At 41.1% G+C, this 27926-nt stretch overlaps 2 protein-coding genes across 2 annotated transcripts in view; both read right to left on the bottom strand.

The window, feature by feature from the left end:
- The window catches only part of LOC144890968 (nuclear receptor subfamily 2 group E member 1-like), a 43905-nt gene extending 25428 nt beyond the window's left edge, over window positions 1-18477 (bottom strand). The window contains exons 1-7 of the mRNA XM_078772851.1: window positions 18211-18477; window positions 11444-11531; window positions 10889-11139; window positions 10480-10605; window positions 5370-5530; window positions 4871-4962; window positions 762-903 (exon numbers count right to left, since the gene is read on the bottom strand). Of these exons, the coding sequence (XP_078628977.1) occupies window positions 762-903; window positions 4871-4962; window positions 5370-5530; window positions 10480-10605; window positions 10889-11139; window positions 11444-11531; window positions 18211-18477 (1127 nt within the window). The remainder of the gene's footprint in view (window positions 1-761; window positions 904-4870; window positions 4963-5369; window positions 5531-10479; window positions 10606-10888; window positions 11140-11443; window positions 11532-18210) is intronic.
- Window positions 1-27926, bottom strand: part of SUB1 (SUB1 regulator of transcription) — a 991845-nt gene that overhangs the window by 608240 nt on the left and 355679 nt on the right. The window lies entirely within an intron of this gene.

The raw sequence follows: 27926 nt of genomic DNA on the forward strand, positions 1-27926 counted from the left end.
AAGACCCAAAACACCACGAAGACCCAAAACACCACGAAGACCCAAAACACCCCAAAGACCCAAAACACCCCAAATAACCAAAACACCCCAAAGAACCAAAACACCCAGAAGACCCAAAACACCCGAAGTCCCAAAACATCACGAAGACCCAAAACATCCCAAAGACCCAAATCACCCTGAAGAACCAAAACTCCCCGAAGAAACAAAACATCCCAAAGACCCAAATCACCCCGAAGACCCAAATCACCCCAAAGACCCAAAACACCCCGAAGGCCCAAAACACCCTGAAGAGCTAAAACACCCCGAAGACCCAAAACACCCCGAAGACCCAAAATATCCCAAAGACCCAAAACACCCAGAAGACCCAAAACACCCCAAAGACCCAAAACACCCCGATGACCCAAAACACCCCGATGACCCAAAACACCCCGATGACCTAAAACACCCCGATGACCCAGAACATCCCGAAGACCCCAAACACCCCGAAGACCCAAAACACCCCGATGACCCAAAACACCCCGATGACCCAGAACACCCCAAAGACCCAAAATACCCTGAATACCCAAATGGCCCTGAAGACCCAAAACACCATGAAGACCCAAAGACACCAAAATGGTCAAAGATGCCTACCCCTCTGAAACGACGTGTGGTGAGGCGCGCGGAGCGCGCCGAGTCACGCTAGTAATAATGATAAACCAGTGCACACAATGCATTTGTTCATTATAACAAAACTCTACTGTCTATAACTGCAGAAAAAATACCTTTGAATACCTTTACCTGGACGGAAAGCAATGAGTGCACGCAGACCAGAGAATTCACCCGTGTCGGCAGAGAGAGCTCGAAGACGGGATACAGCATCCCGCAGAGAAAGAAGAGCCGGTAGAGATGGTGAAGGAGCAACATCTGTGGGTGGGAGCAACATAGGTTGGCATGTGGATAAGGCTGTTGAGGAAGGCACAGGTGAAGGAGGCGAAATAAAAACAAATAAATACGACTTACACTAGGATGTGCAATGAAACGTAGACGGGGGTGGGTGGGGGAAGAGGGGTGTGGGAGGAGTGGGGGATAGGGGGGGTGGGGCAGGGGGAAGAAACTTTTTTTCCATTTTTCCCAGCATACACCATTTCCACAGCCTCAACTTAATCCATCACTGCATTTGTCTTCTACGGGTGATTTTTTGCGAGGATAACACTGACATCCCTTTTATCATTAACTTGACTATCATGCAATTTACAATTAACATCCAGGAAGGAACCTGTAGACAATGGTCTACTGTTTTTGAGAAATATTGTGAAATCTTTAATGTTTACTATTGATTTATAATATCTATGAATACTATGACTATGACGACTATTTCTTTACTGGTTTCCATTCTTTCCACCCTCCTATCGGGTCGCATTGGGAAAAACGTTTGGCCCAAGTTTTTTTTTAAATAAACTGGCTGGACAGGCCTGATGTTTGACTGAAGGTGATTTGGGCAGGAATTTGTAATTTGTTTAGGATGCCAGTGATACAGGGCCTTCAGAAAGTATTCACACCCCTTGACGTTTTCACATTTTGTTGTGTTACAGCCTGAAATGAATTTTTATTTTATCTTTTTGTATACAGAGTCGAGACTCATGTAAGAATTTAACATCTATTAAATTGAGATTCTTTGTCACTGATCTACATGTAATATCCCATAATGTCAAAGTGAAATCTTTACAAAATAATTTAAAATGAAACACAGAAATATCTAATCTGCATAAGTATTCAACCCTCTGAGTCAATACTTCATAGAAGCGCCTTTGCAGAGATTACAGCTTCGCGTCTTCTTGGGTATGTCTGTATCAGCTTTACACATCTGGATTTGGGGAGTTTCTCTCATTCTTCCTTGCAGATTTGCTCAAGCTCTGTCAAGTTGGATGGGGAGCGTCAGTAAACAGTAATCTTTAAGTCTTTCCACAGATTCTCAATGGGATTCAAGTCTAAGCTTTGGCTGGGCCACTCAAGGACTTTCACATTCTTGTTCTGAAGTCATTCCATTGTTGCTTTGGCTGTATGTTTGGGGTCATTCTCCTGTTGGAACGTAAATCTTCAGCGCTGTCTAAGGTCTTTTGCGCTCTGGAGCAGGTTCTGTATTTGCTTGATTTGCCTGTATGTGGCTCCATTAATTGTTCCCTCTTTCCTTACAAGTCTCCCAGTCCCTGCCACTAAAAAGCATCCCCATAGCATGATGCTGCCACCACCATGCTTCACGATAGGGATGGTGTTAGATGGCTGATGAGCTGTGCTCGGTTTCCGCCAGACATAGCGCTTTGCATTCAGGGTTAAGAGTTCAATTTTCATCTCATCAGACCACATAATATTTTGCCTGATGCTTTCAGTCTTTCTCGTGCCTTTTTGCAAATTTCAGGTGTACTGTCATGTGCCTTTTTCTCAGGAGTGGCTTCGGTCTGGCCACTCTCCCATAAAGCCTCGGTTTATGAAGTGCTGCAGAGACGGTTGTCCATCCGGCAAATTCTCCCATCTCAACCAAGGAACTCTGTCGTTCTGTCAGAGTGGTCATTGGGTTATTTGTCACCTCCACTGCCAAAGTCCTTTTTGCCCAGTCTAGGAAGGGTCTGGCTCGTTCGATATTATTTCTATTTCCTAACTAGATTGTATTCATAGAATACTTACCATGTGCAGTCAACTTGTTGTGAGCCAACTCTTCTGTTTTTGAATATTGTTTTTATTTGATCGAATATGGCTGCCAGACCACGTGAGCGATGACGTCATAAATTTATATTCTCTAATATAATTGTTGCATAGATCACGCTCAATACATTTCAAACTGATCAGACTAAGCGTTTTCCCTGTTGAATTATGACGTCATAATTATGGCACCAATGACGTCATCGTTAACAACACCTATTCCCTATTTGGAGTTCTTTACAATGAGCCATGTTTTTCCAAGCAGTGGTTTTGGAGATATAGAGGTGCAACATTTTTCGGTTTTTCCAAGATAGCGCCCGTACCACATGACCTATGACATCATGATTATCATTAAAATATTCTAAAGGAGGAGGAGTTCCGATGGTGAAAATTTCGTGTCCATCAGACCAAAAGTTGCTGAAATTCTTTTTATAATGATCAGATGGATGTGTTGTATTTGTCAATTTATGACGTCATAACAAAGGCACCGATGACATCATCATTAACATATCTTGTTCCCCATGGGGAGTCGTTGAAAATGAGCCAGGTCTCAATTTTTTCCATGGAGTAGTTTCAGAAATAGAGGTGCGAAGTCTTTCCAAGATGGCGCCTGTACCACATGACATATGACGTCATGATTATCATTTAAATATTCTACATGAGGAGGCGCTCCTGTGGTGAAAATTTCGTGCCCATCAGACCAACAGTTGCTGATAAATAAATAAAAATCCACAATAATCGGATACGTGTTGCACTTGTCGAATTATGACGTCATAATTAAGGCATTGATGACATCACCATCAACATATCTTATTCCCCATGGTGAGTACTTGACAATGAGCCATGTTTCAATTTTTTCCATTGAGTGGTTTGGGAAATATACACTACCGGTCAAAAGTTTTATAACACCTCAATTTTTCCAGTTTTTATTGAAATTTACGCAGTTTATTGTCCAGTGAATAACCTGAAATGGTACAAATTTAAGCAGTAAACTGCTCGAGGTTAAAAAAAAGCTTAGGTTAGCAAAAACGGGAAAATAATGTAAATTGCACAGTTATATTGTAAAAAAGGCCTTCTTCGGGGAACAAGTAATGGGTTAACAACTTACAGCTGTTCTGCAGCAATGTAAGTAGATTAAGCCTTGAAAGTTGATGCAAACAATTCCTACAGGTGTCCCAACCTCTGCTGATTACTTGATTACAAACCCCCTGTCTGTATAAAAGCAGTATTGGAACAGACTGTTACTACACCCTCTAGAGCATTATTTGGACAATATTGCACTGCAGGAAGTAGGATATTGGAAACTGGAGGAAACTCTGACAGGAAGAGGTCTGGCAGACCCAAAGCCACAACAGAACATGGAGGAGGAATATGGAGGAGGAAGCATGATGGTCTGGGGCTCTTTTGCTGGATCCAGAGTCGGCGACTTGCACAGAGTGACTGGCAACCTGAACCAAAAGGGCTACCACAGCATTTCGCAGCGCCATGCAATACCCTCAGGTATACGCCTAGTTGGTCAGGGGTTCATCCTACAGCAAGATAATGACCCTAAACACACCTCCAGGCTATGTCAAAACTACCTTCGAGGAAAATAACAAGACGGTGGGCTTCAAATCATGGAATGCTCAGCACGGTCTCCAGACTTAAACCCCATCGAGCTGGTTTGGGATGAACTGGACAGAAGGGTGAAAGCAAAGCAACCTACAAGTGCAACACATTTGTGGGAACTGCTGCAACAGTGTTGGGAAGAACTTCCCGAACAATATTTGATTTCCATTGTAGAAAGAATGCCACGAGTGTGTTCGGCGGTTATATCTGCAGAAGGTGGCTACTTTGCTGAGTCAAAAATTTAAATTAAATTTTGTTAAACAAAATGATTCTATGATTTCTTTTTTAACTCCAATTGTTTATTTGTTCTATGCTTAATTTCAGAGTACATTGATACATTAAACTGCGTAAATTTAAATTAAAACTGGAAAAATTGAGGTGTTCTAAAACTTTTGACCGGTTGTGTAGAGGTGTAACGTTTTTCCAAGATGGCGTCAGTATCACGTTATCTATGACATCATAATTATGAATATAAAAAAATTCTACAGGCGGAGGCGCTTCTTTGCTAAAATTTCGTGTCAATCGGACCAACGTTTGCCGAAAAAATGAATTTTTAAAATGCAGACACATACGGCACACGGCACACGGCACATGGCACACGTACGCAGATGAATGCTCAACCCTTCTTTTTGCTTCGCGAGCGCAGGGTAATGATGAAGCTCACTGTGCTGTTGGGAACTTTCACCATTATAAATTGTTTTATTTTACCACTCCTTCCTAGATCTATGCCTTCTCAATTGGCACTCTCAACTGAACCTGAATTTAGTGTCCCAGCAAAGGGGTTGAATACTTATTGACTCATGACATTTGAGCTTTTCATTTTTAATTGTTTTGGAAAAATTTCTGAAGAAAAATTCCACTTTGACATTATGGAGTAATATGTGTAGATAAGTGACAAAAAATTAATTTAATCCTTTTTAAATTCAGGCTTAAAACAACAAAATGTGAAAAAAGTCAAGAGGTGTCTGAAGGCACTGTAACTCGCCCAGAGTGTGCATACCTCTAGGATATTCCGCCAGCCCATTGAGCTCATCAGTAAGAGTCATATATAAAGGGCACGACCATGAAGATGTTAGGCTCATGACCAACAAGTCATTTTTCGAGCAACGATCATAATTACACATGATACTCCCCTTTCTTTTGCATTACCTGTTAAGGCAGCAAGAGTTTGTGCATCTGTAGGTACTTGGCACTGAGCAAGAGCAAGAAGAAAAAGCTCTGGCCAGGTGATCTGGAGTTGAAGTAGCTGAAAGAGTGGAAGCAATCACATGAAAAGATAAATAAATAAAAACTAGAAACCAAAGCAAAAAAAAAAAAATATATATATATATTAAAAACAAGCCACATAAATTAAACTTGAGGAGAGTATCTTTGGTCTCGAGGAGAGCTCCAAGTGGCCTAGCGAGGGCTGTGATTCCGGTGGAAATCAACGGCGAATCGGTGGAAGCGCTGATCGATACTGGAAGCGATAAGAGCTACGTCAGCCAGCGTCTCTTCGAATGACACGGATGGTCCACTGTTACAATGATGCAACGCATGTACATGGCTTTGGGGGCTTTGTGGCAGCGATCCCGAGGATTCTGTGTAGGTAAGTTGGTAGCCAAAGATGTTACGTATTCGGATGTGAAGTTAATGTTGTTTCAGAATCAGTGTCTCCGACGTGCTTCTCGGTCATGACTTCTTGAATCGGCATAAACGTCTAGAAATGCAGTTCAGCGGGGCTCACACCTTCTCTGTAGACAACCAGCAGATTGCCGCGCCAGGCTTGGTATGTGACTTAGCGGAGATGGCTATTCAACCTCCCCGCTGTTTCCGAGTTTGACACTGAATTGCCACCCTGTCACTGTAAAATCTAGGCGGCATTCGCAGCCCGATGTCCAATTTATCGCTGAAGAGACTAAACGTCTTTTACACGAGGGAGTCATCGAACCCAGTTGCTCGCCCTGGCGGGCTCAAGTGCTGGTCGTCAATAGCTCTAATCATCGCAAACGTATGGTCGTCGACTACTCTCAAACGATCAATCGTGTTACCCAACTCGATGCCTACCCCCTTCCTAGGATGGATGACATGGTCAGGGCTGTATCTAACTACTGGGTTTTCAGCATGCTGGACCGTCGTAGCGCCTTTCACCAAATCCCAATGCGGTAACCCGACCGCCACTACACGGCCTTCGAGTCTGGCCAGTGGCTGTACCAATTTTGTAGAATCCCTTTTGGCGTAATGAGCGGGGTCGCATGCTTTCAACGGGCGATAGATGGTATCCTTTCCAAGAAGCAATTGAAAGATGTATTTGTCTACGTTGATAGTGTCACTGTTTGCGGTTTGAACCAGAAAGACCACGATGCTAATCTGCGGCGCTTCTTGGAAGTGACCCAGAAATACCAATTGACCTTCAACAAAGCTAAATCTAGTTACTCTGTTAAAAATATAGACCTCTTGGGCTACACTTTGTCTGGAGGGGAGATATGGCCCGATTCGGCGCGGCTGAAGCCCCTACTCGACTTAGCCCCTCCCGTCAATAGGGCAACATTAAAGAGAGTGATGGGGTTGTTTGCGCACTACTCCCAGATACATCCTCTAGTCGAGTGCAAAACATTTCCGTTGACCTTGGCTGCCCAGATTTCCTTTCAACAACTGAAGGATGACATAGCTGGTGCCATTGTGACCTCCATCAACGAGACGGTCCCATTCTTGGTGGAGACGGATGTGCCAGATTGCGCCATCGCGGCCACGCTGAACCAGGGGGGCCGACCGGTGGCATTCTTCTCTCAAACTTCATTGGATAGTGAGAGACGTCACTCCTCGATTGAGAAAGAAGCCTATGCTATAGTGGAATCAGTCCGCAGGTGGCGCCATTTCCTTTTGGAAAAACATTTTCAACTAGTCATGGACCAGCAATCTGTTGCCTTCATGTACGACGGAAGACATTCTTAAAAAATTTAGAACGAAAAGATCGCAGGCTGGCGCATAGAATTAGCCGACTATAGCTTCAATATTGTGTACAGACCGGGGAAGGATAACCGGGCTGTCGACGCTTTGCCTCGGCCCATCAGCTCCAGGATGATGGTCGACGAGCCAAATGCTATACATAACTCACTCTGTCACCCGGGCATCGCTCAGATGGCTCATTTCGTTCGGAGCAGGAACTTACCTTTTTCCGTAGACGAGATTCGCCACTTATGCAAGTCGTGCCCGGTTTGTGCAGAACTCAAGCCAACCACGATGCCTCATATGGGTACTTTATTCACACTGGACAACCGTGGGAGTGGCTAAACCTCAACTTCAAAGAGCCCTGCCCATCGGCGGCGCGCACTGCTATCTTCTCATGATAGTTGACGAGAATTCACGGTTCCCGTTTGCTTTTTCGTGCTCGGACATGACATCCATTACTGTAATTAGCTGCCTCCAGCAGTTGTTCCTCATGTTCGCATATCCTGCCTTCATCCACAGTGACAGGGGGACGGTGTTCTTATCTCGGGCAATCAAGCAATTTCTCCTTGAGTGGGGTATTGCTTCTAGCCGCACCACTGCGTATAATCCCCAAGGGAATGGCTTGATTGAACGTTACAACGGGATTATATGGCGGGCGGTTACTATGGCTCTGCGAAATCGCATGATGTCTTCGAACATGTGGGAGCATGTTTTGCTGGAAGTGTTACACGCCATCCATTCTCTGCTATGTACTGCGGCGACGAATGCCACTCCTCATGAGAGGATGTTCAAGTATCAGGGTTGTAGTTCTAGCGGGCAGCCACTACCCCCATGGTTGGCGGAGCCGGGCCCGGCCTTTCTGAAGCGGGCGGTCAGACAGAGCAAATACAAACCGCTGGTTGACCACGTGTAAATATTGGAAGCGAATCTGGAATACGCACATGTTCGGTTGCCCGATGGTAGAGAAACCACCGTGTCGGTCCGACATCTCGCACCTTGCGGGGAGGTTGACCTGCGGCCACCCGGCATGAGTGAACAGGTCGATGTCGACCCGGGTTCCCCCGCCAAGTCAGATTCACGACCGGACGATGCGACTATGAGTGATACCGCTTTGGACCCCATGGGTTTGTCACCTGTTTCAGGGACAGGGAGCCCTCAGAGTCCTCAAAGTAAGCCGCCCGACGAGGGGGTGTGGGGGCTGCCGATCCCGAGCGCTGGGGGCCCGGGCGCTGACGGGATTTATCGCACTCGTTCTGGCAGACTGTGTCAGCAACCTACTCGTTTTGGCTGGTAGATTTTACGCTATTGATGTCTGCCACCTTACAACTGCTGGCAGTCATTTTAACGGAGGGAGTATGTGATAAAAATGAAGAAGAAGAAGAGGATTCAGAGGCGTGATGCTTCTCGCATGCCTATTTATATTCAAGCGCTCTGTGTGCGAGAGTATGAGGATTCTGCAGACTAAATGGGCTATGTTGAGATCTGTGCTGGTTTATCTTGGTAAGGTGAGACTGTCGATTGATGGCTAATATGTTAGAAAGCTTTGCCAATTTACATATGCTTCATTGGACTAATGAGATGATTGCTTGTGTGCTTAGGACTTGTGAAGATCGATTTCAATAAAGCCTCATATCTAGGAACGAGGTCTTGAATCAATTTCATTACAATAACCCATTAGAAATACCCTTCATAATTACCCTTCATAATTATCCTTTAGAATTATCCTTTAGAACCCATTAGAATTACCCTTCATAATTACCCTTTGGAACCCATTAGAATTACCCTTCATAATTACCCTTCATAATTACACCACATAATTACCCTGCATAATTACCCTTTACAATTATCCCTTAGAATTACCCTTCATAATTCTCCTTCCTAATTACCCTTTATAATTATCCTTTAGAACCCCTTAGAATTACCCTTCATAATTACCCCCTTCGAATTGCACTTTAGTTCGTTAGTTAAGGCGTCAACACAGGTTTAGCGACTGCTGCTCACTGTCCTGCCATCTGTTCCATGAGATGATCCGTCGCCACAGACTTCGATCTTGAGCCAATGTTTGTGTCTCCACCAGTGACGCTATTCGTCTGACCCTGCAATTTGCCTTGATGCAGTTCATCCACCTTTGTGGTCGCCTTCCTCTTGGTCTGGTGCCATTTACTCTTCCTTCTATGAGGATTTTTGGATGTCTGTTCTGTGGCATCCTTTGAATGTGCCCAAATTATAAGCCTTCTTTGTGGAATACTCTCTGCTATTGTGTTTTACTCTGAGGGTTTCCCTTATTATAGTATTCTTTCCTTTGTCCAGCTTAGTTATTCCCATTATTTTTCTGAGGCATACCATTTCAAAAACAAGGAATTGATGTTCATCTTCTTGCTTTAATGTCCAAGTTTCTGACTCATACATCAAGAACCAGGACTCTATACAGTTTAACTTTGGTGTCATGTTGGATGTATTTTGCCGTACAAATACTTTATATCTGCTGAAATGCTCCCAGATCTTTCCCAATTCCATGTTTAATGTCTTTGGGGCTTGTTCCATCCTGTGATATGGTGCCCCCCAGAGAAGTAAATTAGCGAGCTTGTTTTCAAACTACACCGTTTATATTGATGTTAATTTTATTTGTGTGGTCCCTTCTGATGACTTATTTCTCTGTTTTTGTGACGTCTGTCTTCATGCCCAGAGCACTACTGCTGATGTAAACATAATCTACGAGGATTTGCAGGTCTTCTGCCATCTCTGTTCGCAAGACAATGTCGTCTGTGAATCGTAGGTTTGATACAACTTTTCCTTGGATGTTAACTCCTTGCACCATATCATGTATTGCTTGCAGCATCACAAGATCTGGCAGCAAGTTCAAGAGCTGGGGTGATATCACACATCCCTGACGGACCCCAACTGTCATACTGAACCAATCAGTCAGATCTCCATTCACTGTTACTGCGCTCTTTGACTTGCTGTAGAGTGCCTAAAGTAGCTTGGTGATGAAGGTGAATTACCCTTTATAATCCTTTAGAATTACACTTTAGAACCCCTGAGAATTAAACACGGTGGGTTAGAAAGGTTCTTCTTCTTAATTTTCGACGGATGGATGGACGAATAGATTTTTCATTTTTTTGCATTCTTTTTGACGGATGATGGAAGGACAAGCCAAATATCGAAGCAGCTTCACTGCTTAAAATCAAGTAAGAATGAGAAAAAAGACAAACTGTCTGATAAAAAAACAACTCCATTGGACGTGAACGAGTCAAAAAAAATTACCTGGTCCTCGTAAGGCAACGAGGTGAAGGCAGGTAATCCCTTTGCCCATCTAACACTCATGAAAAGCAGGCGAGCTGCAGACTCGCATACCACTTCTGCAATGACGTCAGAGGGGACGAGACCTGGCTGTTGTGACACATTAGTGGGGCGAGGAAGTAACCAGAACGTGTCAGTTGAAAAATGTAGGCAAAGAAAGCATTGGGAAAAGCGAAAATAACATTTTCTTATCGGATATTGTGGAAAAACAATTCGTGCTTTGGAAAAAGTAAAGGAGAGAGATAGTTAAGATTTTTACCTGTTTTGACTTACTAGGTTTTACCCTCAAATTAGCAGCTAACTGCATTTTAATACAGTGTCCTTTAAAACACGTAAATGACTCGTGATGGTTTACTGCTATTTTAATGCTTACCTTAATTCCTGCACCTTCTTCAAAGGCATGTGCAGCAAGGGGAAAAGCAAGTGTAGAAGGATTGAATGGTGCAAGTCTGTGTGCAGATTGAGCACTAATTGGGCAGAATGAGGTCGCTGCAACCTGAGTAGGTTGGGAGGTCCGTATGATGTCTCCAGCGTCAGATGTGCCCACTTCCTTGTGACCTCGGAAGTACAGCGTAACATGCTTCCGAAGAGTAGAAGAACGAGGACCTCGCTCATGCTGCACAGCTGCGGTGAGGACGTCATTGGAAAAAGCAACATGATGAAGAATCGGTACTCAATTACGTCGATAGACAAGGAGACCAAGATGTCTCAATTTTTCAAGACAATGAATTTTTCAAGACATCAGACAATCAAGACAAAAATTTCATCTCAATTTTTTAGTTGCTGTTAGAGTTACCGTAATTGCTCAACTTCAGTCAAATCATATCAAAGTAAACTTTAACCACTTACAGAGCACCATCAGTATCTACTAGTCAAAGTGAAACTCTGAGAAAAGTGAGAGTGAAGCATCGAGAAAAAGACGGTGTACCATCACGGTTCATTGAAACTTGCAGGCAGCGAGCCAGCCGACAGGCCCGACATTGGTTTCGATGGGCCTTGTCAACAGGACATGAGCCCTGTATACAGACAGACACTCAGTGCTTCAGTCTTACATTTTTGCTGAATATGTTAGGATGTATAAACAGTGGAAAAAACCAACAATATATATATATATATATATATATATATATATATAATTTTTATACAAAGTCGAGGCTCGTGTAAGGGCTAAGACAATTCTAAATAAGTCGAGTTCAGTCTTTTGGGAAGACATGGCCTCCCTCAACATATGTTAAAGTGTCTTTTTCATCTTATTCTTATTATTATTTGCGAAAATTCAAGATTGTTCAAGTATATTGGTCAGTTGCGTTTGTGGGTCTGTCTGTCTATCTGTCTGTCTGTCTGTGTGTGTGTGTATGTTTGTCTGTATGTCAGTCGCCTACAGGTCACAATTTTCAACCGATCTTCATGAAACCTCACCAAATGGTAGAGTTGGTCATAAGCAAGAAACCTACTGTTTTTGGGGTCAAAAGGCCAATCGGTCAACATAGGCCAAAGGTCACCAACTTTGTCGAATTTCTAAAATCCTCAATTTTCATCTCATCAACTTGAAATTTTAAGAGTATTTGCATATCTGGTCATGGAATTCAACCACCAATTATATTTTAGGTCAACATAGGCCAAATTTTTTAAATCCTCAATTTTCATCCAATTGACTTGAAAATCGAAGAGGTCTTACATATCTGGTTACTGAATTCAACCACCAATTATATTTCAGGTCAACATAGGCCAAATTTCTAAAATCCTCAATTTTCATCCGAATGACTTGAAATTGAAGCAGGGTTGTATCAAAGCAGGGTTGTATAAAAGTAGGGTTGTATCAAAGCGGGGTTGTATCAAAGCAGGGTTCTATCAAAGTAGGGTTGTACCAAAGTGGGGTTGTATCAAGGCGGGGTTGTATCAAAGCGGGGTTGGATCAAAGCAGGGTTGTACCAAAGTGGGGTTGTACCAAAGTGGGGTTGTATCAAAGCAGGGTTGTATAAAAGCAGGGTTGTATCAAAAAGCGGGGTTGTTCCAAAGTGGGGTTGTACCAAAGCAGGGGTTGTATCAAAGTGGGGTTGTATCAAAGCGGGGTTGTATCAAAGCGGGGTTGTTCCAAAGTGGGGTTGTACCAAAGCAGGGGTTGTATCAAAGTGGGGTTGTATCAAAGCAGGGTTCTATCAAAGTAGGGTTGTACCAAAGTGGGGTTGTATCAAGGCGGGGTTGTATCAAAGCAGGGTTGGATCAAAGCAGGGTTGTACCAAAGTGGGGTTGTACCAAAGTGGGGTTGTATCAAAGCAGGGTTGTATAAAAGTAGGGTTGTATCAAAGCGGGGTTGGATCAAAGCAGGGTTGTTCCAAAGTGGGGTTGTACCAAAGTGGGGTTGTATCAAAGTGGGGTTGTATCAAAGCGGGGTTGTATCAAAGCGGGGTTTTATCAAAGTGGGGTTGTATCAAAGCGGGGTTGTATCAAAGCGGGGTTGTATCAAAGCGGGGTTGTATCAAAGCGGGGTTGTATCAAAGCGGGGTTGTATCAAAGCGGGGTTGGATCAAAGCGGGGTTGTATCAAAGCATGGTTGTATCAAGGCGGGGTTGTATCAAGGCGGGGTTGTATCAAGGCGGGGTTGTATCAAGGTGGGGTTGTATCCATGAGGGGTTGTATCAAAGTGGGGTTGTATCAAAGCGGGGTTGTATCAAAGCGGGGTTGTATCAAGGCGGGGTTGGATCAAAGCGGGGTTGTATCAAAGCGGGGTTGTATCAAAGCGGGGTTGTATCAAGGCGGGGTTGTATCAAGGCGGGGTTGTATCAAGGCGGGGTTGTATCAAGGCGGGGTTGGATCAAAGCGGGGTTGTATCAAAGCGGGGTTGTATCAAAGCGGGGTTGTATCAAAGCGGGGTTGTATCAAAGCGGGGTTGTATCAAGGCGGGGTTGTATCAAGGTGGGGTTGTATCCATGAGGGGTTGTATCAAAGTGGGAAGGTAGAGGAAACTGGTCATTACTGCCAGCAGTTATAAAGTGGCACTTCTATTTTTTTTTTTTGTTTCTTCAATCCTTTATTGAGTTGATAATGTCCAGCAGGACACTTTCTTAATCAGCATTCAATTAATAACTGTTATGGCAGAGGAATACCAGACTTTATCAAGGCTAGTATCGGTCTGTGTGTGCTGCCAACTCGAATAATAGTTTTTTTTTATCAACTAAAAGGTTAGAAATGTATGTCAAGCACGATGGGAAGCAGAGTACAGCTTACATTTTAGACATTAGTACTTTGTCACCTTTAACTTGGGAAAACTAAAATTGATATTCCTTAAATGACACTATTGGGGTTCTACATGTGTGAGGATCATTCTAAGTGAGTTACAGCATCCATGAGTAACTACAAGGCTGGTTACTGAACTTTTGAATAGCTGATATTAGAAACAGACCTCACTCACTCTTGGATTCAAAAAGGTTTGAATAAAAAAAAAAACCACCTTTAGAGGCCATTTTTCCCCGCAAAGCGGGGGTTGGCCTTTTTCGGGGACCGTGGTTGTTGTTGTTTTTCGGTCCCCTTTTTGAAGCAATGTTTTACGGCCGGATGCCCTTCCTGACGCCAACCCTTTTTGCCGCCTTTAACGACAAGCAGGGAATTACCAGTGAACTGGTACTCAATTAGCCGACCTCGGAAGGATGACAGGCTGAGTCAACCCCCCTGGCGTTAATTCAGCGATCGACCGGGATTCGAACCCAGGATCCTAGGATCCTAAGCCGGCACCCTAGCCGCTAGCCCAACAAAAAACAATATTTTAAAATGTTGTTTATGCTCCATTCCTGCCGACTGGGAACAGGGCCTGGACCTAGAGGTACCCAAACTCTCCTCTAAGCTATCTAACATGGGTTTGAATCCCAACCCAACTATAAACCCCCATCCTGGTGTTTCACAGTCAGGGCGATGCATTAATGTGTCCCATCTCTCGGTATTAAGAGTCAAAAGCAGTGTGTGGCTCACCTGTTGACTACATGGCATCACCTGTTCACCAGACTCGAAGGGCCCATACATCACTTGAGTCTGAGGGTAACTAATGAATTCGCTGATTTTGCATCACCAAACGTACCAGTTTCATTGTTTATTAGTGAATAAATGACCATTGACAGTTTAAGGTTAATCACAAAACCTCAAAGGTGTAAACACTATACCACTCGGTGTACCTTTGTAATACCTGGAGCATCGGGACATATAAAACATATCAACACTGCCAGGACTTCCAGGAAAGAACTTGGTATTTCAAAAAAAGTGTATCTGGGGTGAATTAGCAGGGGTAGAAAAGATCAAGGTTTGGGATGGGGGAAGATAAGAGATGGTGGTGAACAGCTGTTTTAAAGACCTGGAGGGAGGAGTGGGATTGAAGGGAGTGGGGGAGTTTGTTCCAGCGGCGGGAGAAAAGGGGAATGAAGGAGTGAAGGTGAGCAGAGAGCCGAGATTTTGGCAGTTTATCCATAAGAGGGTTGCTGGGAGATCTTGTGCGACTTGTAGGATGGCCAAAGATAATTGATTAGGTGAGATGTAATTGATTGCTCTTGCCTATTGCAGGTGAGAGCTGTAATTGGCCTTTTAAAATGTATGATATAATATAATAATAAGGTTGGTTGCAGAGATATCCGCTATTTCCCACACAGTTTGGGTTTGGGTAAGGATTATACGAAGTGGACGAAGTGCGTGATCCCGTATTAGGAGCACGTACGGCTTGAGTAATATCCCTGAGGAACCAATGAATGAAGGTGTCCATTAGCACCGTCTGTCACATGTACTTGCTATGGATGAACATCAAGCAGGAAACCTTGAGTGCAAAATCACAGCGACGTTTTGACAGTGATTTCCATCACAATGGAGACGTCATCTTGGGACACCTTGAATGATGCTCGGAATCCAGACAGGCCTCAACACAGGTGTACAAGTCATGAAAAGTTAAACAACGATGACACTTATAATCACAAATCAAAACGTTCTACCGAGGAGATACCCACTACAGTCCAATAAACGGGTTTATTTAATTTTGCAATCAATAAGTATCCGTGATTATTAAGAAAATAAGTTTAAAAAATTTAAATACACCCAAAAATTTAAATACACCTTTAAAATTTAAATACACCTTTAAAATTTAAATACACCTTTAAAATTTAAAAAAATAAAAACTTTCCACTTGTTTCTTAAGGGTGCTGCACAGCCCAGTAAGCACACCTCTAGATAAATTCTGTACATTGCCCTTTTCCCCATGATACTTTATCGGACGTGTCTTAGAATATTGTGTGGCCGACATGATGGTGCACACTGCACAGGTAGCGCACTTACCTTTGGGTTATCTAATCTGGGTTTCATTCCCTGTCCGACTATAAACTGTCGAACGCGTCAGAAAGTGTGCCGTAGCTCAGATAGACATTAAGCTGGTTGTCCTGTGTCCGAGCATTAGTCGGCGGATGTTAAAGCTCTCACACCGTTTATTGCGAAGAGCAGGAGAGTTATCGCTGGCACCCTGAACAAACGACAAATTTCTGCCTCGTTCAGTCAAATGACGGGCCTGGTCATCATGTTCGTGAAAGACTTGGGATAAAATGTCCTGGCCCATCACACAAATGGGAATAATTATTGGAGCTTATTTATGTCCGATTTACATCATTGTAGTTGTAGTTGTAGTTGTAGTTTTACTGCACCTGGTTCGCATAACCGTCCAATTAATATGAAATTATAAAAGTTTTGTTTGTCTCAATTACTCTCTCTGTCTGTACCTGAATCGTCGTTCATTTTTCTTTGTACATTTCGCCGTTTTTAACATTCCTAATGATGTTCAAACATCGGAGAGGACGTGCCATCCATGAAGTATAAACAAACTGCACTCAACAAACACATTTGTAACATTTCACATTCAATACAACACTACCGACTACGTAGGAGAAACGGAAGGCGCAGACATTGTGTGAGGAGCGATTGGTCGATTCAAGGTTCATGATCAATGTTAACGAAACTTGGTTATTATTTGATAACACAGCCATGGCTTATCCAACAATCTAGGATTTCAACATCATTCCTTTTTTTTTTTTTTTTTTTTAACACAACACACTTTTTAATCATAACACTTGTTTAACCTTTTTTAACACTTCCTTTAACACCTTTTTAAAACACTTTCTTAAAACACTTTCTTTAACACCTTTTTAAAACACTTTCTTTAACACCTTTTTAAAACACTTTCTTTAACACCTTTTTAAAACGCTTTCTTTAACACCTTTTTAAAACGCTTTTTAAAAATCTTTTTAAAACACTTTCTTTAAACTTAAAAAAAAAACACTTTCTTTAACACCTTTTCAAAACACTTTCTTTAATACCTTTTTAAAACACTTCCTTTAACACTTTCTTAAAACAGTTTATTTAAACCTTTTTAAAACACTTTATTTAACACCTTTTAAAAATACTTTATTTTAACACCTTTTAAAAACACTTTAACACCTTTTTTAATCACTTTCTTTAACACTTTCTTACAACACTTTCTTTAACACCTTTTTAAAACACTTTCTTTTACACCTTTTAAAAACACTTTTTTAACACCTTTATAAAACTCTTTCTTTAACACTTTCTTAAAACACTTTCTTTAACACCTTTTTAAAACATTCTTTTACACCTTTTTGAAACACTTTCTTTAACACCTTTTAAAAACACTTTCTTTAACACTTTCTTAAAGCAATTTATTTAACACTTTCTTAAAACACTTTATTTAAACCTTTTTAAAACACTTTATTTAAACCTTTAAAAAACATTTTCTTTAACACCTTTAAAAAAAAACATTTTCTTTAACACCTTTTTAAAAAACAACACTTGTTTAACCTTTTTAAAACGTTCTTTAACACCTTTTTAAAACAATTTCTTTATCACCTTTTAAAAACACCTTCTTTAAGACTTTCTTAAAACACTTTCTTTAACACCTTTTTAAAACACTTTTTTAACACCTTTTTAAAACTCTTTATCACCTTTGTAAAACACTTTCTTTAACACCTTTTAAAAACACCTTCGTTAACACCTTTTAAAAAGACTTTTAAAACACTTTTTAAACACTTTTTAACACCTTTTTAAAAGACTTTTAAAACACTTTTTAAACACTTTTTTAAACACCTTTTTAAAACACTTTAACACTTTTTTTTAAAACACAACACTTGTCTAACCTTTTTTTTAACACTTAAAAGGTAAACATGAAATTGTCATTTCGATTTTTTTTTCATTGCTTGTTATACTCAGAAATGTACAGGTAAATAAGTTTAAGGGAAACGCAAGCACCTGCAAAGTCTCAATATAACGAGGGTGAGAGCACACCTTGAGCAGAAAGTAAACTTTCACCAGGTGAGACCCATGTCCTAGGAATGTGATAGTTGTAACAAATGCGTAAGTATTTCACAAACCTCGTTACACCTTATAAAGAAGTTTAAGCACGAATAGTGGTGGGAGGTTTCACCTCGTTAATGGAAATTACTCATTTAAAATGAGGTTAACCTACAGAATGACACTTAACACATCATTGTATGATAAACAATCCAGATTTCATAAAAATTCACTTTAACAAGGTTTAACGTCATCATTCGTGACATTTGGAATCCTCTCGAATTGGAGGGAATTGCCCCATTTGGTATTTATTTATTTATTTATATATATTACCGTGGTCCGTGCCGCAGGTATTCGCGCAAAGCGGCTACACACCTGTCGGCCCGCCTTGCACACGTACTGCCGTTGCCTCCGCACGCTGCGCTTAAAGAATCCTGAGCATCCGTCGCACGCGAACACACCATAGTGTCTCCCGCTGCTGCGGTCTCCGCACACCCGGCACGGAGTGTCGAGCAGGCGGCCCGAGGGACGGACAGCGTCCCGGGACTCGCCAATGGGCATGTCCGAGCGGAACGGGACGAGGTCGGACACGCACGGACACGGGCGCTCGCCGACGGACGCTCGGTGGCTTTTGCTGCCCATTCGGTGTCGATGTCGAAGAGAGCGGGAAACGAGAGGGAGAGGGAGAGAGATTGTCCAGCTCCCCCTCTCCCCTCGGACAGATCCTTCAACTCGAGGGTGTGAGGAAGGAATAAAGACGAAGGTACCGGTAACTGAGGTAGCGAATCAAAGTCGATCCAACGGTCGATCAGTCAGGTGAACCATGACGAGGGAAATGTCGTCGCTCACTCCCTCCGAACAGATGTTTATGGGATGTTTTAGATGTGGGAAAGTTAGCGAGACACGCAGCGCGGGGAAAAGGACGATGGAGCGTGTCTTGGGTGGATTTGGGGAACATGGGGGAGAAAGGTGTGACTGGGTGTGTGGAGGATGGCAGAGGGTGAGGGGTGAAGGGGGAGGGGTGAAGGGGGAGGGATTTGGGGAGCGATGTGTGTGTGTGTGTGTAGGTGTGTAGGTGTGTCTGTGGGTCTGTGTGTCTGTGTAGGTGAGCGTGAGGGGGCGGGAGGGTTGAGGAGAGGGATGTGGGGAGCGAAATGTGTGTGTGTGTGTGTGTGTGTGTGTGTGTGTGTGTGTGTGTGTAGGTGTGAGTGTGTGTGTAGGTGTGTGTGTGTGTGTGTAGGTGTGTGTGTGTGTGTGTGTGTGTGTGTGTAGGTGCGTGTGTGTGTGTGTGTGTGTGTAGGTGCGTGTGTGTAGGTGCGTGTGTGTGTGTGTGTGTGTGTGTGTGTGTGTGTGTGTGTGTGTGTGTGTGTGTGTGTAGGTCTGCGTGTGTGTGTGTGTGTGTGTGTGTGTGTGTGTGTGTGTGTGTGTGTGTGAGTGTGTGTGTAGGTAAGTGCGTGTGTGTAGGTGTGTGTGTGTGTGTAGGTGTGTGTGTGTGTAGGTGTAGGTGTGTGTCTGTGTAGGCGAGCGTGAGGGCGCGGGAGGGTTGAGGGGAGGGCTGTGGGGAGCGAAGTGTGTGTGTGTGCTATTTAATATGTATTTTTGTCCTATGTTTTTTTTTGTTCCAAAACTATTTAAAATATATATTTTTCATATACAAAAAAATTGGAAAAATATATATATTTCCCCATATGTTTCTCCTATTTTTCCCCTATTTTTTTTTTTTTTTTTACAAGGGAAACCCCGTCTCCATGATATCCCATCGTTCCCACCTCCTCTCTAAGGTATGAAACCCCGCCTCCTTCATCCACTCCTCCTCACATTCCCTCTCTCCGTTTCCGGATTCTGGCTGAGATTGCCTTCCCTATCCCTCTCCTTCCTTCTCTCAGTTTCCGGATTCTGGCTAGATTGCCTTCCCTCTCCCTCACCTTCCCTCTCTCTCTCTCAGTTTCCGGATTCTGGCTAGATTGCCTTCCCTCTCCCTCTCCCTCACCTTCCCTCTCTCTCTCTCAGTTTCCGGATTCTGGCTAGATTGCCTTCCCTCTCCCTCTCCCTCTCCTTCCCTCTGTCACAGTTTTGGGAAACCCTCCATCTTAGCGTCATGCGTGTCATGAAGTGTTTCCCATTTTGCATGGGAGTTGTGCCGCTCTAATAAATGTAACCCATGCAATCATGACTCGAAAGTATGCGTGGAGTAGCAAGGTTGGTAGTGCAAACAAAAGACAGAAGAAGGCCATCAATACTGAAGTAAAAATGGATATTTTAAGATGGTATGAAAGAGGTGATCATACAGCCGATATGAGGACCCGGGAGTGATTGCTATATTCAAGGTGTATTATCTCCGAAGAACATTTGCAAACTGATAAATGAATGATCAGATTATTACTCATTACATCAATTGATTACTCCATCACCGCTTTACACAAAAAAGGTGCAAAAACAGATCCTTGCAACTACAGACCAATCAGTCTGCTCCCAATTATCAGCAAAGTCATGGAATCCATCATTGCTTCGGATATCAAATCTTTCCTCTTCTCCAATGGCTTGATCTCCGATCATCAATTTGGTTTCAGACCAGGTCACTCTACTCTGGACAGGGTGCTTCTGCTGTCTCAACAATGGATGGAGGTCCTCAATGCCAAACAGGAAATCAGAGCTGTCTCCCTTGACATATCACGTGCATTCGATACGGTCTGGCACCCTGCTCTGTTCACCAAACTCTCCTCCTATGGTGTCCATGGAAATCTTCACGCATGGCTGGCTGACTTCCTCTCTGGTCGTAGTCAATGTGTGGCCCTGAATGGATTTCTCTCATCTCCTCTTCCTGTTCAGGCTGGAGTTCCCCAAGGCAGTGTTCTGGGCCCTGTGATTTTTCTGGTCTTCATCAATGATCTCTCTGACTCTCTTGAAAATCCTCTCTATCTCTTGGCTGATGACTCCACTCTCTGCCGCTCTATTCCTCATCCCTCAGATTGGCAGTCTACAGCCTCCTCACTCTCTGCAGACCTGGACAAAATCACAGACTGGTCAAAGAAGTGGAACATGTCTTTCAATCCTGACAAATCTCATACTCACTTTGTCTCTCCGAAAAGACCGACTGGAAAACTGTCCCATCTACTTTCTCAACAATCCTCTCCAAGAAGTTCTGTCACTCAATCTTTGGGGTCTCACTATCTGCCATGATATTTCCTGAGAAAACCACATTTCCAAGCTGGCCTCCAAAGCCATTTGCCGACTGGGCATCCTCTGTCGGGCAAAAGAGCACACCTGAGCTCCTCACCACATACAAGGCTTTCATCCGCAGCTCAATGGAATACTGTTCCCCTCTCTGGCCTCGCTCGTTTTCACGCTGTTGAAACCAAAGCTTTCAGAATCATTGGAATCTCCCACGATGAAGCTAATTCCGAGGGCCTTTCTCTCTCTCTCTCACCGCAGGCAGGTTGGTGGTCTTTCTGTCTTCTACCGACTCCTCTCCGGCCTTGCTCCCCCAGCTCTGTCTGTGCTCTGTCCCCCAAATATTCCTACAGGTCGCACAAGATCTGCCAACAACCCTCTTCTGGTGAAACTGCCAAAATCAAGACTCTCTGCTCACCTTCACTCTTTTAACAAAACTACACACATATGGTACACCATACAGGTTGGGTTACCTGATCGACATCGATATATTTAGATGTGTTTGACAAATGCAACAAGAACCGGTCCAGCAAGCAATGCACAACCCTAATACACCTTGATCCTTGAAGATTATGTACACTGTGGATACCTATACGAGAGAGCGCTGAAGGAAACGAGATGAGGAATACAGGTATAATGGAGAAGGTAAAACGAGGACTATGAACATAACAAGAGAGACTGTTTTACTTGAATGCAGCTTTACCTTTAAAAAAAAGATCAAGGTGTGGAAGGAATATACCCGTAGAGATGTAAAACTGTAATAAGGTTTTATTGATGCACATTAACACAGGTAACGACATTGGCATGGAAACCTGGAGGAAAGCACACTCTCCTTTGAGCTGTCAAGCCTGGATTCTAATCCCGACCCAGTTATAAACTACGAACCTGGTGTTTCACAGACTGGGTCATTCATCAATGTGTCTCTGGGATGGATGTTAAGCCGGGTGTCCCATCTGCCGGCATTATAGTTGGTGGACCTATCGCCGGCAATGAACAAATTCCACATTCCTGCCCGGCCCACCTTCAGTCGAATGTCAATCCTGCTCAGCTGGTTCGTGAATGACTTGACCAAAAACGTTTCCGGCCGACCCCACAGAGGAGTAGGAATAATTGGGACCTTTTAGAAAAGGGATTACTTGCAGATTAACACAGGTTAGTAATACGTTCACATTATTCATTAAGAGACGAAGGTACAACAAAACATTCCAGGGATTACCCAATAATGGCCTGGAAGGAGTGTCAGTACATTGGAAAGTTTTCGTAAGAAGATGAACATCCCATGTGTGAGCAAACAAACGATCTTTGTATGGATACTTAACATTCTGAGCATTCAAACATTATATATATTAGAAAAAAAAAAATTATATATATATATATGCACAAACTGTTCATGCGTTATAATTGTATGACAATTGAACATTTACAGGGATCGCCGCTTGCTTTGAAAAATTGCGCATTGTTGCTGCGTTTTGGGAATGTGAAAAAAAACTTTGACTTGTACAAATTATTATGTAAATACTTTCACAACAAACATTGAACAATTCTGCATTGTTCCTGGGTTTTGGGAATGTGATAAAACTTTGATTTGTACAAATTATTATGTAAATACTTTCAAAACAAACATTGAACAATTGTGCATTATTCCTGGGTTTTGGGAATGTGATAAAACTTTGATTTGTACAAATTATTATATAAATACTTTCACAACAAACATTGAACAATTGTGCATTATTCCTGGGTTTTGGGAATGTGATAAAACTTTGATTTGTACAAATTATTATATCAATACTTTCACAACAAACATTGAACAATTGTGTATTATTCCTGGGTTTTGGGAATGTGATAAAACTTTGATTTGTACAAATTATTATATAAATACTGTCACCTGATGTATTTAAAATGTGTGCATTGTTTCTGGGTTTTGGGAATGTGATAAAACTTTGATTTGTACAAATTATTATATAAATACTGTCACCTGATGTATTTAAAATGTGTGCATTGTTTCTGGGTTTTGGGAATGTGATAAAACTTTGATTTGTACAAATTATTATATAAATACTGTCACCTGATGTATTTAAAATGTGTGCATTGTTTCTGGGTTTTGGGAATGTGATAAAACTTTGATTTGTACAAATTATTACATACATACTGTCACATGAGGTATTAAGCATTTATGTATTGTTTCTGCATTGTTTCTGTATTTTTGGAGTAACAAAACTTTGATTTGTACAAATTATTATATAAATACTGTCACATGAGATATTAAGCATTTATGCATTGTTTCTGCATTGTTTCTGTATTTTGGGAGTAACAAAACTTTGATTTGTACGAATTATTATATAAATACTGTTACCTGATGTATTTAAAATGTGTGCATTGTTTCTGCATTTTGGGAATGTGATAAAACTTTGATTTGTACAAATTATTATATAAATACTTTCGCAGCAGACATTGAACAATTGTGCATTGTTCCTACATTTTGAGAATGTGATAAAACTTTGATTTGTACAAATTATTACATACATACTGTCACATGAGGTATTAAGCATTTATGCATTGTTTCTGCATTGTTTCTGTATTTTGGGAGTAACAAAACTTTGATTTGTACAAATTATTATATAAATACTTTCGCAGCAGACATTGAACAATTGTGCATTGTTCCTACATTTTGAGAATGTGATAAAACTTTGATTTGTACAAATTATTATATAAATACTGTCACATGAGGTATTAAGCATTTATGTATTGTGTCTGCATTGTTTCTGTATTTTGGGAGGAACAAAACTTTGATTTGTACAAATTATTATGTAAATACTGTTACCTGATGTATTAAAAATGTGTGCATTGTTTCTGTATTTTGGGAGGAACAAAACTTTGATTTGTACAAATTATTATGTAAATACTGTTACCTGATGTATTAAAAATGTGTGCATTGTTTCTGCATTTTGGGAATGTGATAAAACTTTGATTTGTACAAATTTTTATATAAATATTATCACCTGATGTATTTAAAATTTGTGCATTGTTCCTTCATTTTGGGAATGTGATAAAACTTTGATTTGTACAAATTTTTATATAAATATTATCACCTGATGTATTTAAAATTTGTGCATTGTTCCTTCATTTTGAGAATGTGATAAAACTTTGATTTGTACAAATTATTATATAAATACTGTTACCTGATGTATTTAAAATGTGTGCATTGCTTCTGGGTTTTGGGAATGTGATAAAACTTTGATTTGTACAAATTATTATATAAATACTGTTACCTGATGTATTTAAAATGTGTGTATTGTTTCTGCATTTTGGGAATGTGATAAAACTTTGATTTGTACAAATTATTATATAAATATTATCACCTGATGTATTTAAAATGTGTGCATTGTTTCTGCATTTTGGGAATGTGATAAAACTTTGATTTGTACAAATTATTATATAAATACTGTTACCTGATGTATTTAAAATGTGTGCATTGTTTCTGCATTTTGGGAATGTGATAAAACTTTGATTTGTACAAATTATTATATAAATATTATCACCTGATGTATTTAAAATGTGTGCATTGTTTCTGCATTTTGGGAATGTGATAAAACTTTGATTTGTACAAATTATTATATAAATACTGTTACCTGATGTATTTAAAATGTGTGCATTGTTTCTGCATTTTGGGAATGTGATAAAACTTTGATTTGTACAAATTATTATATAAATATTATCACCTGATGTATTTAAAATGTGTGTATTGTTTCTGCATTTTGGGAATGTGATAAAACTTTGATTTGTACAAATTATTATATAAATATTATCACCTGATGTATTTAAAATGTGTGCATTGTTTCTGCATTTTGGGAATGTGATAAAACTTTGATTTGCACAAATTATTATATCCACCCTTTCGCAGCAGACATTGCCTTACCAAGTCTTCTTCACGGAGGATATTTATGACTCGCTGTATGGACATTCACTTTATTGGATGGACGGTGATTTCCATATGTGCAGTCGCAGAGTGTTGATTGGTGGTGAGTGGTGATGAGAAGTCGTTCATGAACAACTACATTTAAAACAACCGTCACTCTCTCTCCTTACCTGCCCCAGACTCATTCATCCTGTAATTACCTTGAATTATTTGTATTATTCTCCTGTAACTTAACTCCATTTGCAAATTCTAAACTTGCTTTGATAATATAACATTTTAAAAGGAGCCGACCCAAAACCCAAAGAGTCAAAAGAGAAAATAATGTGGTTTAGCCAGAAGGTGGGAAGTCGGTGTGGAGGAGGGGAAGGGGTGGGGATTGGGGGAGGAGGGGGTGTTGAGGGGTGAGGAAAATGGGGGAGGAGTATTCCATGAGCATACATTAGAGTACATTTCAGCCTTGTGTCTGTTCAAGTGCTTGCTGACGTCATGCGTATATGCTTGAAACGCTCTTTGCATAAATTATCATATATTACCGTTGTTGACATGAATGAACTTCACTCGACATCATCATACACGACCTTACAGTAGCCTACAATGATTTGTTTCAATAACGATAAAGCTCGACATCGTCCATATACGTAACATCGATAATCGTCATATTCATATCTTCCTATTCTTTACTTTTTCTGTTCCTTTTAATGTGTTCAACAACAACAAAAAATCTTTTTTAATGTCCTGCATAGGGTATTAATATGATTAAAATCATCAAAATTGTTTCAAATCGACAATATCTTCATATTACCTGTGCACATGTCTGTAATCTCAGTACAGGATTTATTTGGTCAATATGTTTGGCTGAATGCTCAAACCAAGAAATATATCAATTTTAATATCTATCACTAAAAACATAAACAAAACCACTCTCTTCGAGGTCGCGATGTCGACCGATTTGCCTCCGCCCCCATTATTACATCATTATACTTACTTGTACCACGTTTGATTTAAATCTCTTCAGCTGTTCGTAAATGTCACATTTTTACCTGACATGACCTCTGACCATTGACCTTTGATGCCAAAGTCAAATCAGTTTCTCTTTGCAATATAATATAATATATACTTATCGAAGTTTGGTCAAAATCCCATCACTGGCTCACAAGTTAGCTCGGTAACAGAATTTGTACCTAACAGGACCTCTGACCTTTGACCTTAAGTTATCATGGTAATGAAAACCTATTCCAGATTTTGACCTTTAACCTCTTGATGCTGAAATTTAATGAGTTCATCTTTTCATCATAATATATTATATACTTATCGAAGTTTGGTCAAAATCCTATCACTGGCTCACAAGTTAGCTCGGTAACAGAATTTGTACCTAACAGGACCTCTGACCTTTGACCTTAAGTTATCATGGTAATGAAAACCTATTCCAGATTTTGACCTTTAACCTCTTGATGCTGAAATTTAATGAGTTCATCTTTTCATCATAATATAATATATACTTATCCAAGTTTGGTCAAAATCCCATCACTGGCTCACAAGTTAGCTCGGTAACAGAATTTGTACCTAACAGGACCTCTGACCTTTGACCTTAAGTTATCATGGTAATGAAAACCTATTCCAGATTTTTGACCTTTAACCTCTTGATGCTGAAATTTAATGAGTTCATCTTTTCATCATAATATAATATATACTTATCCAAGTTTGGTCAAAATCCCATCACTGGCTCACAAGTTAGCTTGGTAACAGAATTTGTACCTAACAGGACCTCTGACCTTTGACCTTAAGTTATCATGGTAATGAAAACCTATTCCAGATTTTGACCTTTAACCTCTTGATGCTGAAATTTAATGAGTTCATCTTTTCATCATAATATAATATATACTTATCCAGGTTTGGTCAAAATCCCATCACTGGCTCACAAGTTAGCTGGGTAACAGAATTTGTACCTAACAGGACCTCTGACCTTTGACCTCTTGACATTATTATCTAATCAGTTCATCTTTACGTCATTATACATACTTGTACCAAGTTTGACTTGGATCCCTACAGCCATTCTTAAGTTATCGCAGTAACGAAAACCTATCGTGGACGGACGGACGGACGGACGGACAACCTGAAAACATAATGTCCCAGGCGACTTTTTCATTGGAGGCATAAAAATGATTCCTACTCGGAGCTTTATCATCGAGAAGGTTTATACCATCCAGATTCAGACACAACAGACGCCTTGTGTTGTCCTCTCAAATGATGTGCTACAAAATACACCCTTACCTTTCTTACCACGATGTCGATTTCAAACCTGGATAACATTGCAATATGAATCAAACTTACACTAAATACATCGATGAACTTTCGAAACCGAATATTAAGAGAGCTTTGCAGACCGACGTGGGAAGGAAGGTGAAGGTAAGCCTTTCGACAAAGGAAGGGAGACATTTGAGGAAGGTCTTGCTTTGATGAAGGGCTCACAGGCAAAACGTGGCCTCACCCTCCTTCCCACGGCAGTTAGCAAACCTCTCTCAACTTTTAAACTGATTGTCATTATTTTCCCGCCAGCCAGACCGACTCGAGTCTTTATAAACACGAGGCGTCCATTGTAGTAGGTACGTCAATGGCGAGCTTGTTAATATATTACATTATTTCTGTTACATCCACACAATGTTTATTTACTTTCTGCCAAACTGAAGAGGGAGTCTTTCGGCTCCTGCGGCAACTTTTGTTTAAATATTTTGTTTTCTCTAAAAATATCGAGAAAATAAATGAACAATGAGCAAAATCAGAAAGCTCAGGTTGCGCTCAGAACCTCATGGTGTAAACTTTTCAGAACAGTAATCTAATCGATCATTTTAGGTTGTAGAAGGCGGGTGTAATCGGGTGATAGAAGGAAAGTTATAAGAGAAAGTTCTAAAAGTAAAAAGTGAAGTTTTTATAAGAGGAACATCCTCCGCCTCTTGTTTTGCACTCTCTCTCTCCCTCCTCCTTCTCCACCCTCTTGTCCCTCTCC

The sequence above is a fragment of the Myxine glutinosa genome, chromosome 2 (assembly GCF_964187855.1).
Source record: "Myxine glutinosa chromosome 2, kmMyxGlut1.1, whole genome shotgun sequence".
Taxonomy (NCBI): Eukaryota; Metazoa; Chordata; class Myxini; order Myxiniformes; family Myxinidae; genus Myxine; species Myxine glutinosa.